This window comes from Zonotrichia albicollis, chromosome 5 (genome assembly GCF_047830755.1).
Source record: "Zonotrichia albicollis isolate bZonAlb1 chromosome 5, bZonAlb1.hap1, whole genome shotgun sequence".
In the NCBI taxonomy this organism is placed as follows: Eukaryota; Metazoa; Chordata; class Aves; order Passeriformes; family Passerellidae; genus Zonotrichia; species Zonotrichia albicollis.
In genome coordinates this window covers 17,230,177-17,247,129 of record NC_133823.1, presented here as the reverse complement: position 1 = coordinate 17,247,129, position 16,953 = coordinate 17,230,177, and the positions used below count along the sequence as shown (strand labels likewise).

The following is a 16,953-nucleotide window of genomic DNA, read 5'->3' as shown; positions in this document are numbered from 1 at the left end:
AAAGGGCTCCTATGAAAAGGAGGTGAAATTTTGCCATGCAAAATCTTGAGTAGGTATGATTTGCCAGGTGGATTTAATGAGATTTTTATTTGGTCTTGCAATAATCTGCTCAAATTAATACAAGAACAAGATGAATATTTTATGAACACATGGCCCCAAGTCTTTGAGCATGTTTTTTAATGCTTATGGAGAAATACTTGTACTAATCACAGATTAATTAATGTTATCAGAAGTAAAGGAGCATACTATATTCACTATTTACAACCAAAGGGCAAGAGGAGCAACAGCTGGAACAGTGCAGGATAGAAATGAAGCAGAAATGAGAGTCTTCACAAGGAAAGCTGCCCAATGTTGTAAAGATATTAAATTTGCCTATCTTAACACTATAACATTAAGCAACTCATCCAGACTTTTAAAGAGCTTCAAGAATTGAAGCAATCTTCTTGTTGTGCAACAAGAACTGTGAGATCTTTTTTGAAGTCCAGGCCAGCAATATGGGCAAGGAATACCTCACATTATTCCCCTCTTTGTATCCTCCAATTTACTGTCCTAGAACCTTCCACAAATATGTGACATGATCAACATGAAGAAATCATTCTGTGTTTAGCCAGAATAGTGGCATGACCTGCTGAAAATCCAATACATTATGGGTACTGATGTAAAATAAGCCTTTTGGGAGTCTAAAAAGTTTTCTGTAAATGCCAAAAAGAATCTAAAAGCATTTAAATTAATTTTTACATCTGCATGGTCAGCTAAAAACAGTTGTTCTCTATGCAATCCAAACTGGCAGCACACAGCACAATTCCCTTGATATTCCTTTCAGAGTATGTTACAAATAGTTCAAGAAAACCAAATGGTGGATAAACAAGTTTTACAGGAATTTCTTTTTTGGTACAAGACAGAATAAACCAATATCATTTTCTAGGCACTTAAAAGATAAATAAAATTCTGCCAAGAATTGAAAATGGCATTATTTTCTTTTCACAGATTCTGAACATAGCAACTAGCATTAAGAACTACAGAAAAGATACCACTTCCTAGTGCCTGAGAGTTATCCTGTATGGGTAATTTTGCTTTAAATGTCTTCTCTTTCCTTCTGCCTAAAAATAAGAAAAAGACTGAGGCAAAACAGCATTTACAAGAAAAAGTGTGACTTTCCAGTTTTTAGTATTGTTGAAGTTTTAGAAGCATGCTTTATGGGTGATAAAAATCATGTTTTATAGAAAAAAAAGGAGAGGATGAGCCAAATGGGACTGTAATGTGGAGAGAGAATAAAAACAATACAGCAAGATAAAAGGAAATGAGCAAAGGAGCAACAGCAGGGGAAAATAATGAGCCAGAACAAAAGCCCCACCACTAACAGGGTTTGCAAATATTTCCAACAGCAAGAGAAATTTGCAGACATGGAAACAAGAAAAAGGAAAACCTGGTCTTTAGGAATGGAATAAACCAACTAATTTCTTCACTTCCTCCCAAAGTAACACAGTGCCCAGCTCCTGCAGGGAAAGAAGAGGCCCCTTGGCCTGGAATACCAATGGAAGTCAATGGATATATGCACAGCAGTCATCACCAACACCATCAGTCTCAGTGGATCCAGGTATTTTGGAACACAAGTTATGCAGTTCCATTTGTTCCTGAATTTGTTATGGACCTAAACTCACACCTCTAATCAGCCACTTTATAACACTCATCTCTCACGTTATCAGATCTGTAACTCCATGCACAAAGATGCTGCCAGCTCCACAATGAACCCACACACAGGGCACAGTAAGCATCACTAAAGCTGGTGTCACCTCTCTGAAAACATATTGAAGAGCATGAAAAAGCACCAGGATTCAGAGCATTGAAGGAAAAAAAGGTGAGGTAAAAGCACTGTGAACCTCCGCATCACTGAAGAAGGAAGAGAGAGTGTTCCAGGGACTGAAGAAGTTATACACACTGTGGCCTCTGGAGAGAACCGGACTGGAGCAGATGGATATGCCCTGAAGGAACTGCAGCCCATGGAGAGCCCACACTGGGGCATCTCCTGAGGAACAGTAAGACACTCAGTCCCAGATCCCAGTTAAAATCAGGAAAGCACAAATGACACAACCTCTTAGCCCTGCCTTGAGTTCATTGAAATGCTCTCATCATTTCCAGAGTTCCATAAGTAACATTACCTATGGCTTCAGCTCATTTTATATTTAGATTTGCAATCCAGCAAGCTTCTGACACAGAAAAAAATGGGCTAACTTCTGTCCGGGTATCAGAATGATGAAAAATTCTTGGATTTATTTTGCTACACATATGTGTGTGTATGTATGTATAGATATATATCAATCAATGTCAGAGGACAGTTCCACAAGCTGTCAATAAAACTTGTGATGACGGGAGTATGAGCAGATGCACTGAAAATGTCTGAAAAGCTAACTGTTCATCATTAGTCTCATGATTTTTGTTCATGTTAAATTTCTGTTCAATTACTTAAGTGGTTTTTGGGCTATCTGGATGCTTGCAAAACACAGAGGATCTCAAAAGCTGACTTCATTGAAGCCTGATAGAATCACTGACCTGGTCCATTTGCAAATTTTATCTCTAATCAGTGAAACTTGGCTTCTTCCATGCTGTCTTTGTCTCTCTAATGTCCAAAATTTGGCAATTTCTTAGGGGTTCTCTTGGCAGAATTTATTCATAACACAACAGGACTCCTGTAGTAGATTTGCCTCTGCATTAATTTTTTCTCCTGAATCATTTCACAGACTGAAAATGAAATAATAGACATACACACATACACAAAGTTATATGCTTTTTTAATACCTGCCCATTGGGAAGCTCATGTCTTTGATCTGTACACTTAAAACTGTTTTATGTGTTTGAGACATGAAGATCTTACTGTCTCCATCACCTGTTTCATGCAGTTGTGCTTTCCCCATTCTTTGCTTAAAATGTAATATGTCAGTGCAGGTGTTGGCATTTCTCTCTAAATATTTGATAGCATGCATGCACCATTACACATAGTATCAAATACAAAACTACCACTTAATTTCATCATTAAACTTATCATTAACAGCACCACCAAGCTTTTCCTTGGTGTCTTTAGACAAATTAAATTCTCCCTGAAAGTAATGAAGCTGGTTCTGGATATAAAGTTGTAATAAGGTATCTAATTCATGCACTTTCAACTCCAGCATGATTTAATAGGTGCACACACAAAAATATACCTTTGCAAGGTTTTTTTTGTAATGCATTTGCTAGCAACCAAGCAGAATTTTTCCCCTTTTATTGCTGGTATTCAGTAGATTCTAGTTTCATTTTAATGCTTTTTGGCACAATACGAAAGAAACATTACTACTTCCCAAATCTCATTTATAATCCTTTCCCTTCATGCTCCTTCTTGCTGTTTTATCATTAATGTTAATATTCTGTTGACTCTTAAGAAGTAGAAGTTTCCGTTACCATAAATGAATAAATGAATACTAAGAGAGCACTGTTTTGAAATGGAGGCCCAGTACACAGCCTGGATATAGTTCTCACTGCACTTCTATTGAGGAAGAAAGAGCAATAGGCAAATGATAGAAATGGCACTTTCTGTTTCTTTAGTAAAACGTATTATATACTGGCTTTATTCCTCAAAGTTTTAACACTTACCTAAAATTCTAGAGCATAATGAGCAGTTTAAACTAGTGAAGTGACCAAATAGCATAAATATACCTAAAAAACACTGGTTACAACTGGGTACACTCAGTTTCAGAAGATAAGCTACTGAGTAGCTCTCCTATCTACTCAAAAACCAATGAACTGTCCAGCTGTTTCACCATGCACACAGTACCTATGACCACAAAAAGTCTTAATGATCATGCTAAAAATTATTTAAAATCCCTATCATAAACATGATAACCTACTGAAATTTTTATTGCCCCAAATGCATACTGAGTTACAACAGAATAATTCCTATGCTAATATTCACAATATTCTGTGTGTTTTCAGATTGAAATAACTTCAGAAGATTAAAACAAACAAATAACCCCCAAAACCACTATCTGATAAAAATATCTGCCTTCAATTCAAGCAGGATGTAACCTTTCTGCCTCTCTACAGTACCCCAGGTTTTTTGAGACTTGCCTGCCTTTGACTGCTCATAACTGCTAAAATCACTCTTGTTCCTTCTCAGCCTTTCAACATTTATCACAGAATATTTGCTCTGGGTGTAACATTTTTGCAACTTTGTTACTTTTAAGTCCATTCACTCAGCTTCTACTTTTCCCTCTCCTGTGCTGCACAAAACAGCCTTGCACTCGCACATTCAGAAGTCCCTGGAGGAAAGCAGAGAAAGCAAACTCAGGTTAGCTGGTAGCATTGAAAAGCATCAAATGGAGACAAAACACTGGGTGCTGGTTAAAGTAACAGACCTCTGCATCTGTTAAATGCCAATGCTCAGAATGAGAACAAAGTATTTTGCCAATAGTGTTTTATTGTTCTATCTCTGTTAACACCATGTTACCATTGCTTGGAACAAGACACAGCCCTTGGATCAAGCTAATAACAAGAGCATCATTTGTTTTTGCGTGGCTTACTAGGATATTTGCGGAATACTTTTTTTTTTAATATTTACAGGGTAACCAGGATAACTTACTTAAGGTCCAAAGGGCAGTCACCAAATGACCAGCTTACTATCACCCTTTTTGCATCAGTTGTTCAGTTTTTTATAGCTATGTGGTGTAACACCTTCTATAGGATTTTCCTGGCAAGGTTTTGGTGGTGGGGAAGAGAGCAGGAGAGGCTTTATCAGCGAGAAGTTTCTATCTTAGAGACACCAGTAGCAAGCACTTACTCTGTGAATGATCTTCCAATAACAAACAGTCCAAATAATTACAGGCACTGTAAGACACCAGAGGCTCCACAGCTATGCAGTTACTCATCATCAAAGCAAAGAAACCTTTGCAGTGTGGTAGAACCATTTGTAAGGGTAACAGAGATGCCAGATGCACTTGAAATCCACAGTAAGAGCAAGGTGTACAACATGTTAACAAACATGTAAGACAGACCCCAACTGGATTCCAGAGTAAAGAGAAAGAAATGAATGTCACTATAAGACTCAAACAAGCAGGTACAATAGTAGATTTACTGTGATGCTCCCACAACTGACCAGAAGCCACTGACCTTTTGTGATCACCTTCTGTGATCTGAGATCACAAAAGGCTGTGCAAGAGTGAGCAATAAAAAAAAAAGAAAGAGATAGGTACTAGGAACATTATATATTTTTAATTTTGGATTGTTTGAACTACATGTGCTGTATCACTCTCTACTGCAATAATAATTAAAAAAAAAAAGTCTTTCATCAGTCTGTTAAGACTTTAATTAAACTAGCATTAAGTTCTTGCCTATGCATGCAAAGTATTGATTGTGTATCCTTGAAGCCTGAATAGTCAGTCATGTTTTTTTCCAGATCATTCCAATGCTAGGTGAGCAAAATAGCAAACTGAGAAAATTTTATTAATTCATACTACTTTGTAAAGTTACAGAAAATGAAAATAAAGAAAAAAAGGTATTGGAAGTTATGGATAATTTCATGGGAAAGTTAAAAACCCAACTCTAAAACTCCAACCCAAATGCCAAAGGGCTGGGTTGAGTTTTGCACTGAAATACTGGCTGCTAGCAACATCTCTGTGATGCAACAGATACAGAAATAAACTAGCTCTTTGAGTATTTTAAAGCATCCTTTCATAGACTTTGGAGGAACAGGCAAAAAGCTTCTTTATACAGAAAGTGAAACTTATTTCCTTCTCATTGGAATCCTGGAAACACCTTTTTAATTTCACTGTTCTTGCACTAATTTACACAATTTTTCACAACCTCTTCATTATCCATATATATATATATTTCTTTAAGTGAAATGCAGATCTCTGTGCCAAAAAGTCACAATGAAAAATGTTATCTCTATCTTCTTCCAAGAGCAGTATCTGACAAAGACTGAAAATATTATCATAATAAAGAGAGTGATGAAAGACAGAAGCAAGAAGTAGGCATTTTTATGCTTATCCATGATTACAAAAAGCATTCTTGTTCAAGGAAACAAGAAAGAATTGTAACAGGTGAAGTTCAACAAGGAAGGTGAAGTTCAAAAGGATAATATGCACAGGCTGGCTTCTGTTGTTTCTTTAAATTATGCATTAGCTACTTAATTGCTGTTATAAGGTAATTCCAACAAATACATCATGAACTATGCAATTATACACACAAAGAAATTCCAGGCAGCCTGACCAAAAGGGCAAGAGAGGATGCTGAAGGATGAAGGATCTGTTAGGATCAAAGAAAAGACAATGTAAGACTGAGAAACAGTAACATCATGTTAATTGGTACAGAATCAGCCAACATAATGGAACATCCCCTGTGAAGAAGGTTCATTCACTTTCAAGACTGGCATGAATATTTAGCTGAATACTTTTATTTTCAGTTCTGCTCCATTTACGAATAACTGCTAAGATGTTATTTTTGAATGAATGCAGTATGTCCTCTGTTTAAAATTAAAGCTACAGGTGCTAAATGTTGCTCCAGTTGAGGGACTGTCCATATTATATACTCTGAGGCCTGACTGAAATGGTGCAGTAAAAAGATTCAAGCATTGTTTCTTGTGAGTAAAAAAATATATTAGGAGAAAAGGGTAAAGAATACTGCTGGCACAACCACCTTCTTATCTTACCTGGAAAAGGTGAGTGTAGGGCACATCCTGGTGAATGAAGTCCTTCTTGGATAAGGTTATAGAAAAGCAACTGACAGGGGCGAATTTCTCTGCTTTCTTGCTTAATAAAGCCCTAAACCTGGAATTGCCCTTCTCCACCCACCTCACCCCAACCTTCAGGACAACAGCCACCATCCACTCAAGCAGCACAGGCACATCCAGCAAACACTATGTTTACCTTCCCCCCATTGATTGCTCTCTTAGCAATGTTCCTTGGAATCCACAGGAAAACTGGATAGAAAGTACAGTAAAGCTATGATTCTAATGGATTAAAAAATCAGCGTACGTTTTTAGGATCAGCTCTTCTGCTTCCTGGGATAAAGCTGGGTAAATTCTGGCCTTCTAAAAGCTTACCAAACACCCTACAGAAATGGTTCTTGCATTCCACATAAGAATTATGTACATCATTATGAACATTTATCAGATAGAACATATACTGAAAGGCCCTGACCCTGTATTCACAGTCAATGCAATAATGTTTTAACTGGAAAAGGAAAAATACAGATTTTAAAAAATAATGGTTTCCTCAGGTTTCTAGATCTTCAAGACATATTTTTTCCATCTCAAGAGACAAGCATGAGTGAAGGATTTTCTTACATTTTCTTACTTGCAGTGAATCACCAATGGATGACTAAGAGCACAAAATGGTAAGAATAATTTTTATTTCAAATAATAACTTTGTCATAGCTTACTAATAATTTATTCATAGATACACTTAATGATGAAGATACTGCCAAAAAAGTGATGTTTGACCATTCATAATACAAATATTATCTTAAGCAGTAGAATTTTGCCAGCCATGGTAGCTTGCAGCCCATTTCATGTACAGCGGTATTTAATTATATCCGTAAGTGCAGTGTCCAGATGTTGCATTTTAATTTAATAATGATGGAACCAATGAGACGCTGATAGGTTTGTAAACTAAGCCTTCAGAACATGGAGAGTTCCACAGGGCCTTTAAAAACAAACAAAACAAACAAACAAAAAAAAAAAAGAAAAGAAAAAAGAAATGAAATTAAATGAAATCTTAGTGATGCATGGTTTGATGGCAACACAAAGTAAATGAAGAATTACTGTTTCTGTTGTATGCAGTCATGCAGGCAGCATGTAATAATAAAGCTTCTTTCACACTAATGATCACAACATAACAATGATTCAAGTGACAATGCAGAGAAAAACAGGAATATGACTGATCAGCTTGCTCATGACACTGTTCCAGTCAGAAAACCCTTATGTATAACAGACTCTGTGTTTTTACTGGAATAAGGTCACCAGACTGAACTAACAGATGAAATCTACATGCAACATGCACACAACATTAAAACATTTCCACATTACAACAAAACTGTGTAAGTAGATCAGTCTGTAATAAAAAGCAGTCACCCTAAGTGTACTAATGTAGCAAAACCCATACGCATTGCTTATAATGCAGTGGTTATCCATGCCCCATTTCTCAATTTTGTTTGTTGATCTTTTCTTCAAGGTGAAATCAAATTTTCTCCTTTTTCAGAAAATATACTCAATCCCTATCATAAAATGCTGCTCTTTTTTTAGAATTCTTGATTATTATTGAGTGCATTTTACTAAATTCCCAGTTCATTCTTTTGAAAAATATCCAGAAGGCTTAGTGCTGCCATTTTCTGCCCTTACAAATAAGACACTGCTAGTATTCAAGAACAGATTCAGCAAGGTATAGTTTGGTGGATAGCTTTTTTGTTTCAATCAAATAAACCTACCCAAATTCCCTGTTTGTCAGCGTTCTACTGCTTTTTATCCTTAATGTAACAGGTCACAGTGGATGTACTAAGGACAAGCTATGAATTCTAGGGATAGCTGCACACCTAGGTTCCTACTGAGAGTAGTCATGAACTGCTTTCTTCACAATAGAAATAATGCAACTAGAACATACTGCAAATACACTACTGCAATTAAATTTTGCAAAGTCACACGTGTAAGTACAGCACAGAAATTAAAGTAAGAAATTATACAAAAAGTTGAGATGGATAAATTTAAGTGAAAAAACAAACTTCTGGAGAAGTCTAGGGAGGAGACAGTGATGGAGCTAAAGCAGAAAAAAGTGGGAAGAGTTCTGTCTGAACCCAACAAAACTTCTAGGCTGAAAAATTAGGAATATCTAAATAGTTTACTCTGCTTCTCCCCCTATCCCTCTCCCCCACCCCAAGACATCTAAGCAAAATTAGTAAGTTCAGTCAATACTTCAAAGTACCTCATATTTGATTGTACTTTCAAAGCAAGATAGCAGTAGCATAACTGCAGATACAAAGACAGAAGGCTATGACAGAAAAATGTAGAATAAATAGAAAGATTTAAAACTTAGAAGGCAATAAAAACACTGCACTGTTGTTGAAAATTGTATTACAGGAAAAGAGTGGTTTTTTAAAGATCCAGAAACTACTAGTACTACATTAATTTCAGGTCTGCGAGGAAACTCAGTCATAATATCATCATATTACTACAAATATTTAAACAGCACAGAGCTTATCTATACAAGCATCCAGAAGCCCACTTGCATGCACAAATCAAAACTGAAGATCATTCACATCAATTAAGCATCACTGCAGAAGGCAAATTTCATTGTTCCTTACTCCTGAAGATGGCAAAACTAAATGCAGCATACCCTGCTGATAATCAGGGACAGAATCAGTGTCTTTTTCATATGGCACACCTCAGTTTCTGTTCCAGAACCCACTTACTAGTGAAGTTTTTGTGAAAACCTGTTCTCACTTTTCATACAGCACCACAAACACCAGGACAAGCATTTATCTTCCAGTGAAACTGGCACCAGTAACTGGAACTGTTTTTCCCTGTCATGAGCAGGTGCAACAATTCGTTCCTGTTCATGACCTGGTGGTTAAACGTAATTCAAACACCAAGTATGAAGAGGTTGGATGGTGAAGTAAGGTGCTTCATAAGTGTTGGTGGAAGGCAATCATTAAAACCAAAAGAAGCTTGACACCATCAAAGCTTGATAATTTGTACACATAACAGTTCAGAAAACAGATTTTGAAATGGTATTTTGAAGTTGTATAGTAAAAAATGGAAACTGGACATGAGAAAGAGAGAAAATGAATGCTAAGGGAAGTTGTAGGAAGGGATGCAGCATATCAAGAACAACTTGGTTATCCAGATATTAACAGGTACATAGACATACAATCAAAGGAAATACTGAAATGGTTAATGGCTGGTTTGGTTTCTAAAGATTTCTTTTTTTTAAAGTAATTTTGCATTAGGGAAAGGTATATTATGCACAAGTTTTTATTATTTCCCTGTATAAGTGAGACTACAAACTCAGAGACTAAATAAAAATATGGAGAAAAGTAACTCAGGAGTAAAATACAACAGCAGATGGACATCAGTCTTCAAGGGAAGGAGCAGAGGCAGAAGTAGGATATATTTTCCAGTTTAGGTGACAAAACACAACTCACTTAAGGCAGTAACAAATACACAAACAGGGCAGGAGAATATTTAGATTAGACTGGAAAGTTCAGAAAATTCAACTACTTCAGTATTCTGTTCCCTGCCTTCCTGAAGGAGAGGGGAGAATGCAATGCAGTCCCTTCACAGTTTCCATAACCCATGCTGGCTGGCTGCTGGGGAGGAACAGGAGCACAGCAGGAAGGCGCAGTTAGAGCACCCTCCTTCCTCCCTGCCTTCCACTTCTTCCCAATCAAACACAGAGGCTCTGCAGAAGGCAGTGCCCAGGTTTTGAGAGGTTAAGGGAGGCATGCTGTCCAAGGTAATGCACAGCAAGCTACCAAACAAATACCCTAAAATATGTATCAGTATGCATTTTAATATTGCATGATGGTACAGGTGATAAAAGTCAGTGCCTTATCTGTCCCACAGCACTGTTGTAAACACAGTGCTGGCTATCACCAAAGAAAGGTAATTTTTGTCTGTAGCTGTGCAAACCAAACTGCAGCAGACTGACAGCAGCAGTACACAAGTTTGTTGTCTTAGACATCAGAAGCATCACACAAAATGTAAGAACCACTACATTGGAAAGAATGCTCATTAAATGGGGAATGAGTTTAGGACCAGTCCAAAGCCTGTTTACATCAGCTTCAATCTCAGTATGAAAGGCAAAGAACAAACAGAATAGCAGTTCTCAGATATGAAACCTATAACATCAGCAGAAGGCAAACAGAAAAGGTATTGCAAAATCATGTCAGCTATTAGGAATTTCTACATTGTGGAGAATAAAATTAAGTACAAACTCTTTTAATCCAAAGGCTGATAAAGATTCACAAAGTGGTGCTGAGTCATACTTCTCTTGGTGACAGAAATAAGAATTGCCCTGTAATTGTTTGATTCTGCTTTGAGAGACATTTTAATGAAAGTTAATCAGCAGTGCTCATGCTGCAGAGTGCTTGTATGAAGCCTGCACAATACTTTACACTTCCTATTTTGCTGGCAGCCATTATTAGATGTGTATCCCTTAACGTGAACTTGCAATCTGTCCCAGTGCTAGTCAACTGCATCCCTCTTATGGTCCATTTTAGCTACCTGACCAACATGAAAGAAATTCTTCCTTGATCTCTCAATAAAAGAAAACTCTGCAAGCACAGAAAGGTGAATGAGGTTAAACTGGCCTTGATTATTAAAGACACAGTAATAATTTATTATTTAGCAGACTCAACATCAATCTGCTGCACACATGGCTCTCTCCGCAAGACTCCCAACATGTTTTAAATGATTCTAAGTAAACATATTGGAAAATAGAATAAATTTAGGTCTAACATAAGATGAGGATTCCTTGACACACTGCACTAGAAAGCAACTAGCCTTTATGGAAACCCTGAGAGCCTTCCAATGCCTTCCCTGGTACGCATACAATGGTCATGTTGATATTTTACTTTCAATTTCCTCAAGTAACAAAGTTGCCATGTTATTCACTTAAGGACACTGTAGCCTTTCTCATCATGGAAGACCCTCTTTTGTCCTTATCAGAAATTACTTTAAACTTTATGTTTTAATTCCGTAATTAAGTTTCGCATTAGACTGTTTTAATACAGAAAAGACATTACGCAGTTTGCTTTCCAGTTCAAACAGTTCTTTATGAGGAACATTATCTTTACTGCTACAGACTTTATCTTCTACTTGCTTACTAAAAAGGTACTCTAAAGCAATTTCTGCTGAAAAAAATCTCTTGTGCTGTATGGGGAAAAAAATCAGAGCTCTATCAGAAATATTATCCAAGAATTCAAAGCTATTGCAGGACATTGCATCATCCAAACTTTACTGATCACCTTGACAATCAAATTCTGACTTTAATTATGTTATAGCCCCTAAAATAAAATACATTTTAATAACTTCCATTCTGGTAACTGCTCACACACCAAAAACACTCATTCAATACTGCTTATACTTTTTCAGAGCAGTCCACAAAAACAAGAACATTTCCTCTTTGTGAAACACTGCATTTCCTCCTTCCTCACCCATTCCTTACTAAATATAGACTCACCTTACTAAATATAGACTCCAGCTTTTTTTCATTACTGTACACCCTAGGGACAAAAGGATTAATTCCTCATCTAAGTCAAAGTCAGAACTTCCATTTACTTTTAATGAAACATCTAAATGAACTCCAAGGCTAAAGAACTGTCTCAACTACTGGAAAATGTCCAGAAGCAAAAAAAAATCTCAACAAAAACCGAAGCAGTGGTTTATTTTGGGACTAACCCTTCTCAGTTTTTTCAACTGCAAAACAGGTAACTTAAGATTACACAGTGGAACAAAAGAATACATGAGAATATATACACCAAATCACTCATAGAGGCACTGTTTTAAGCATTTCTGAATTATTACACTGTGTAGTGTATATCAATATTTTTACTACATTCATGAAACAATGCTATGCAAATTCCTGGTAGCACTTTTTATCCAACTACTATTAGCTTCTAAATTTGAATTGAGGAAAAATAAAAATGTGAGGACATCTGTTGTTGTTTGATTTTTTTAAATTAAAGCAGCACATTTGTAATGATGAAATGAAGTTAAATTTTCTGCTTACGTCTTAAACCAGATCTGTAGTGTTCAATGTATACTATTCTCAGAATGTGTAACTAATGAGGTGAAAAACACATATTGTATTCTCTGATTTGTTTTGTATTTTTCTATTTAATCTAATTTCATATTAGCGCAATATTCTTGTAGTTGTACACATTTACTGACATCTGAATAAAATGATGTACAGATACTACTTGCAACAGTTACAACTTGTTCTTTAAAATCTCATGCAAAAGCAAAGAATGTAAATGTAATTGCCACTTGAATTCAACAGAAACACAGCTGAACTTATCATTAATAGCTTTACCTCACAGAAAAGCTGCACAATCTGATAAATAAAAGAGCAAGAAGTTTAAACAGTATTACAAAAAGTGTTAACACTATTTATTTGCACATTCCTCCTCACTGAGTCCCCCTAATTGTGATCATACCAGGTTTGTGTTACTCCTGTAAATTCATTCAAACTTCTCCCCTATCAATCCCTTGCAATGGAAATTTCACAAGAACTCAGTACCACATAAATACAGGTGAAGTGTTGTTCCACAGAAAAACATTCAACATTTCCTTTTATTCCTGCCCTGCAACAGACTATGAGATAATGTATGAGATAATATATTATTGAAACTGTGATAAGGTAGGAATTTTACTAGGGAAGGCTGAAAAGTATGTTCCACTAATTGAATAGAACGATGCTAAAGGAAAGGATTTATTTGACTTATTGTTGTTATTATGACATTTAACACTCAAATCTCAGCCAGAAAATTGAACCTGTTTGGGGAACGAGGTTCTAATGTTATTTTTTTACTCCCCACTAAACTCCAAGGGAACACAGACTGGAAAAAGGAAAAAATATATAATCTGCTAACAGCATGAATCCCTGCAGCACGAGTACCACATATTTGATTTGGGAGAAAACAACCAAAAGCATAAATCACATCTGCTTAAAAAAACACCAGGCAAACAACATAACCCAAAAATGAACAAAACAACGACAAAAATGCCCCAAACATTACATGTTTCCTGTTCCCATTTTCAGTCAAATTTTATTTGACATCTAATGCACAAGAGAGTATTGTGAAGGATAACTGGTCACAGAAGAAGTGGATATCATATTGCAATACAGAAATTTTTTTTTAAATATTTTTGAATATTCTGGATTTTTTGGCAGTAACATATACACACCTCAGAGATTCAATAAATTCCACCAGACATGACTTCACAGACACAACAGAACATAAGGGTTCATGTGTGGTAACCCACAAAACAGAAGTTAGTGCAAATAAAACTTTTCGTATTAAAGTGTGAAATTTTGATGCTTCTATTCACAGAAGACAAAACTTTAATGCTCCACTGAAACAGAACTAAAAAGAAGATTTCAAAGCCTGCTTTAATTCCAGACGTCTTTCCATAAACTTGAATCAGCATGTTGATCTAAACCAATGATGCACAACCTCAGCACTATTTTGCAGAAGAGTATTTTAAGAATTATTGTTAGACTTTGCACAAGTCCCAGAATGGAACTGTCCTAAATGTTCAACAAAGATTATTCCAGAGGCTCATGTGACAATCTCTTACATATATTCAGGCAACACCACACACAGATAGAATATTTCCATTTAGAAGAACTGGAGAAATAATATTTCTGCAGTTAAAGATTCTTCATTGCCTGCATTCTTGCATGAGGACACAAATTATCAATACACATTCTAGGAGAAATTCCGGCAGATGCTCTTTAGGAAACAGAATTTTAACATCACTTGGCAAAACTGTACTTATTCCATTATCTCTCAATTTTCAAATCTTGTTTAGACAGCATATGACAATTCTAAACATAATAACCTCATTAACTGTCAGTAAGTGTGCAAATAAATACTGAAAAAAAATTACAAAGCACTAATACATACCATCCACATTCATTTATGCAAATTCTCAGCTCTTCATAAAGCCTAAAATTAACAGGGCATTGGTGTGCTGGCAGGCAGTTGTAATTATCTTCTCATGTTTCTGAAGGTACTTTAGAATCACCAAATCCATGCATGGACAACAACAGCAGAGGAAAACCAGCTGACAGAAGTCTGAACACCCACAAACACGATAAAAAAATACTGTTTGATACAGCTACTTACATCATGGCCAACAAGTTCTGTCTGTGTGGATTTATCTGCTTGGGAACTGAGAGCCTTCTGAAAGCACTGAGCCTTTTCCTGTAAAACAAAATAACATTGCATAGGTGAGTCATGGTTTTCCTCACTGGGCTTTGCAGCTCCAAACATCCAGATAAATTCAAAACTCATGCATGGACAGTTGGTAAGAAATAGATTTATTATGGTGCTATTCACACTGGGAGGTTGATTTCCTTCCTATTGTATGCTTTTATAAATTTATCTTTCTCTTAAACAGAGGGTGGACTCAGATAGTCCAACTCTGTGCTACGGTGGGGCCCACAAGAAGGATGGCACTGAGGCAGACAGGTATGAAGCTCTGAGCAGCTGCAGGGACTCCAGCAAATACAAGCACCACTCCAACAGCAAAGAAATAATTTACTTGAAAATAGTAAGGAATATGCAAACTTGCAGATCACAAGCCTGACATGACTTCTGCCTTCCCCAACAGAAACATGTTAACCAAACCTAAGCATTTCTTGGGTATTGCACTGATTTCTGCTTTTCCCATCCTTGTCCCTCTGTACCTGAATAATTTTTGGAAGTGTGGCAATGCATCTCTGAACAGGCTTGAGTAAAGATATCTGGCTGCTTTGACCCAATAAAAGCCCAGATTCTGATACTTCATTTGAAAATGATCACTGAGCTTGCTGACTCTCATCAAGCCTGTGAGCATCCTATTTTAGTTTGCAGGAGAAGGTATTTGATAAAACAACTCTAAATATGTGGGGTAAGGCAGGAAAAGGCACAAAGGAGAGGAAGGGGAATACAGGTTCTTTACTGCATTGATTTATGTTTTCCTGCTTACTGATTCGGTTTAATTTTTCAGTTGTATCTGTAAAAAATGCTTATCTTGAACTCAAATTCCTCAAGATGTACAAAATATAATTGAATGCTACCGACAGGAATGTATTGCAATAAAACAGAATTCGTTTAAATGGCATTTCAAGTTAATTGACTCTCATTTTCTCATATTATTTGATTCAAGGCAAGGTATGCACATCACTACATTGCCTAAACAGCAGAAAGAAGTCAACTCCTCAGTGACCCTTATCTCCAGTATTTCAACCCTTTAAACAAGGGTTGGTGGAAAACAGAATTCAGACTGATCTCTTCACTTGTACAAAACACTTGAGCCCAAATTTGCTGATGTTAACAACCAAGTTAAAACTGAATTCATAGAAAAGGAAATCCTAGTTCTCACAGAAATGTTTTGTCTTCCTGAGGTTTGAATTTACTAGTCCACTCACTTCTACATATTTAAAAAACAGGCATTATGATATATCTACTATTTTATTTTACCACATTTTACTGCTGAGAAGCTCCATGAATTTTCAAGTTACAAACATAGATATTGAGTGTTCAAATAAGATAGCAATTGAAGCAATACCATCATTAAACGGTGTGTCTGATTAAATGGAACATTTCTGTTCTTTCTGTATAGATTCACAAATATATATTATGAAAAACTAGAGAGAAAAAAGAAAAACAGAATAAATCCAAATATTTATTAAGGTAGCAAATTAACTAGAAAGCTAGAAAGGTTGGAATAACAAATATTTTTTCCTTTCCCAGAGCTGCTCCTTTAACTATGTATATGCAATGAGATCCATTTTTAACATATCCAAGTTCTGACACCACATTAACATGGTAACATTTTTTATTTATATTTAGTGAGCTAACTAATAAAATGGGAAAAAGTGAAAATTTCTAGAAGTCCAGGTACTGGAAAAGAAAGTTTGAAACTAAAACTCTCTTCTTTCTTCTCAAGTACAGCAAAATAGAAGATTAAAGATCTTTGCAAGCCAGGTAGCACACTTTAACATGGATTCAGAACAAAGAAGAGAGTTACCTGGACATCTACTCACACAACAGCCTTCTACCACCCTCACAGCATTACTTCTAAGATTGATTACTATTATCAGGTAGCATTTTGAAGTAATTTTTAAAGTTTTATCCTTAAAAGGATAAGGAAAGCAAAAGGAAAGGGTAAACAAAATAGGTACCTTTGCTTTCTAAGGACTAAGAAGGGACCAAGTAATT

General features: G+C 36.1%; 1 protein-coding gene across 6 annotated transcripts in view; it reads right to left on the bottom strand.

Annotated features, from left to right (window-relative positions):
- CCSER1 (coiled-coil serine rich protein 1) overlaps positions 1 to 16,953 on the bottom strand; it is a 609,788-nt gene that overhangs the window by 213,868 nt on the left and 378,967 nt on the right. For 5 of the 6 annotated variants that reach the window (XM_074540916.1, XM_074540917.1, XM_074540919.1 and 2 more), the window contains one exon: positions 14,875 to 14,952. In XM_074540916.1, coding sequence (XP_074397017.1) covers positions 14,875 to 14,952 — 78 coding nt within the window. Of the gene's footprint in view, positions 1 to 7,380; positions 7,674 to 14,874; positions 14,953 to 16,953 lie in introns of those variants that run through there. The other variant, XM_074540921.1, reaches the window with a different exon arrangement.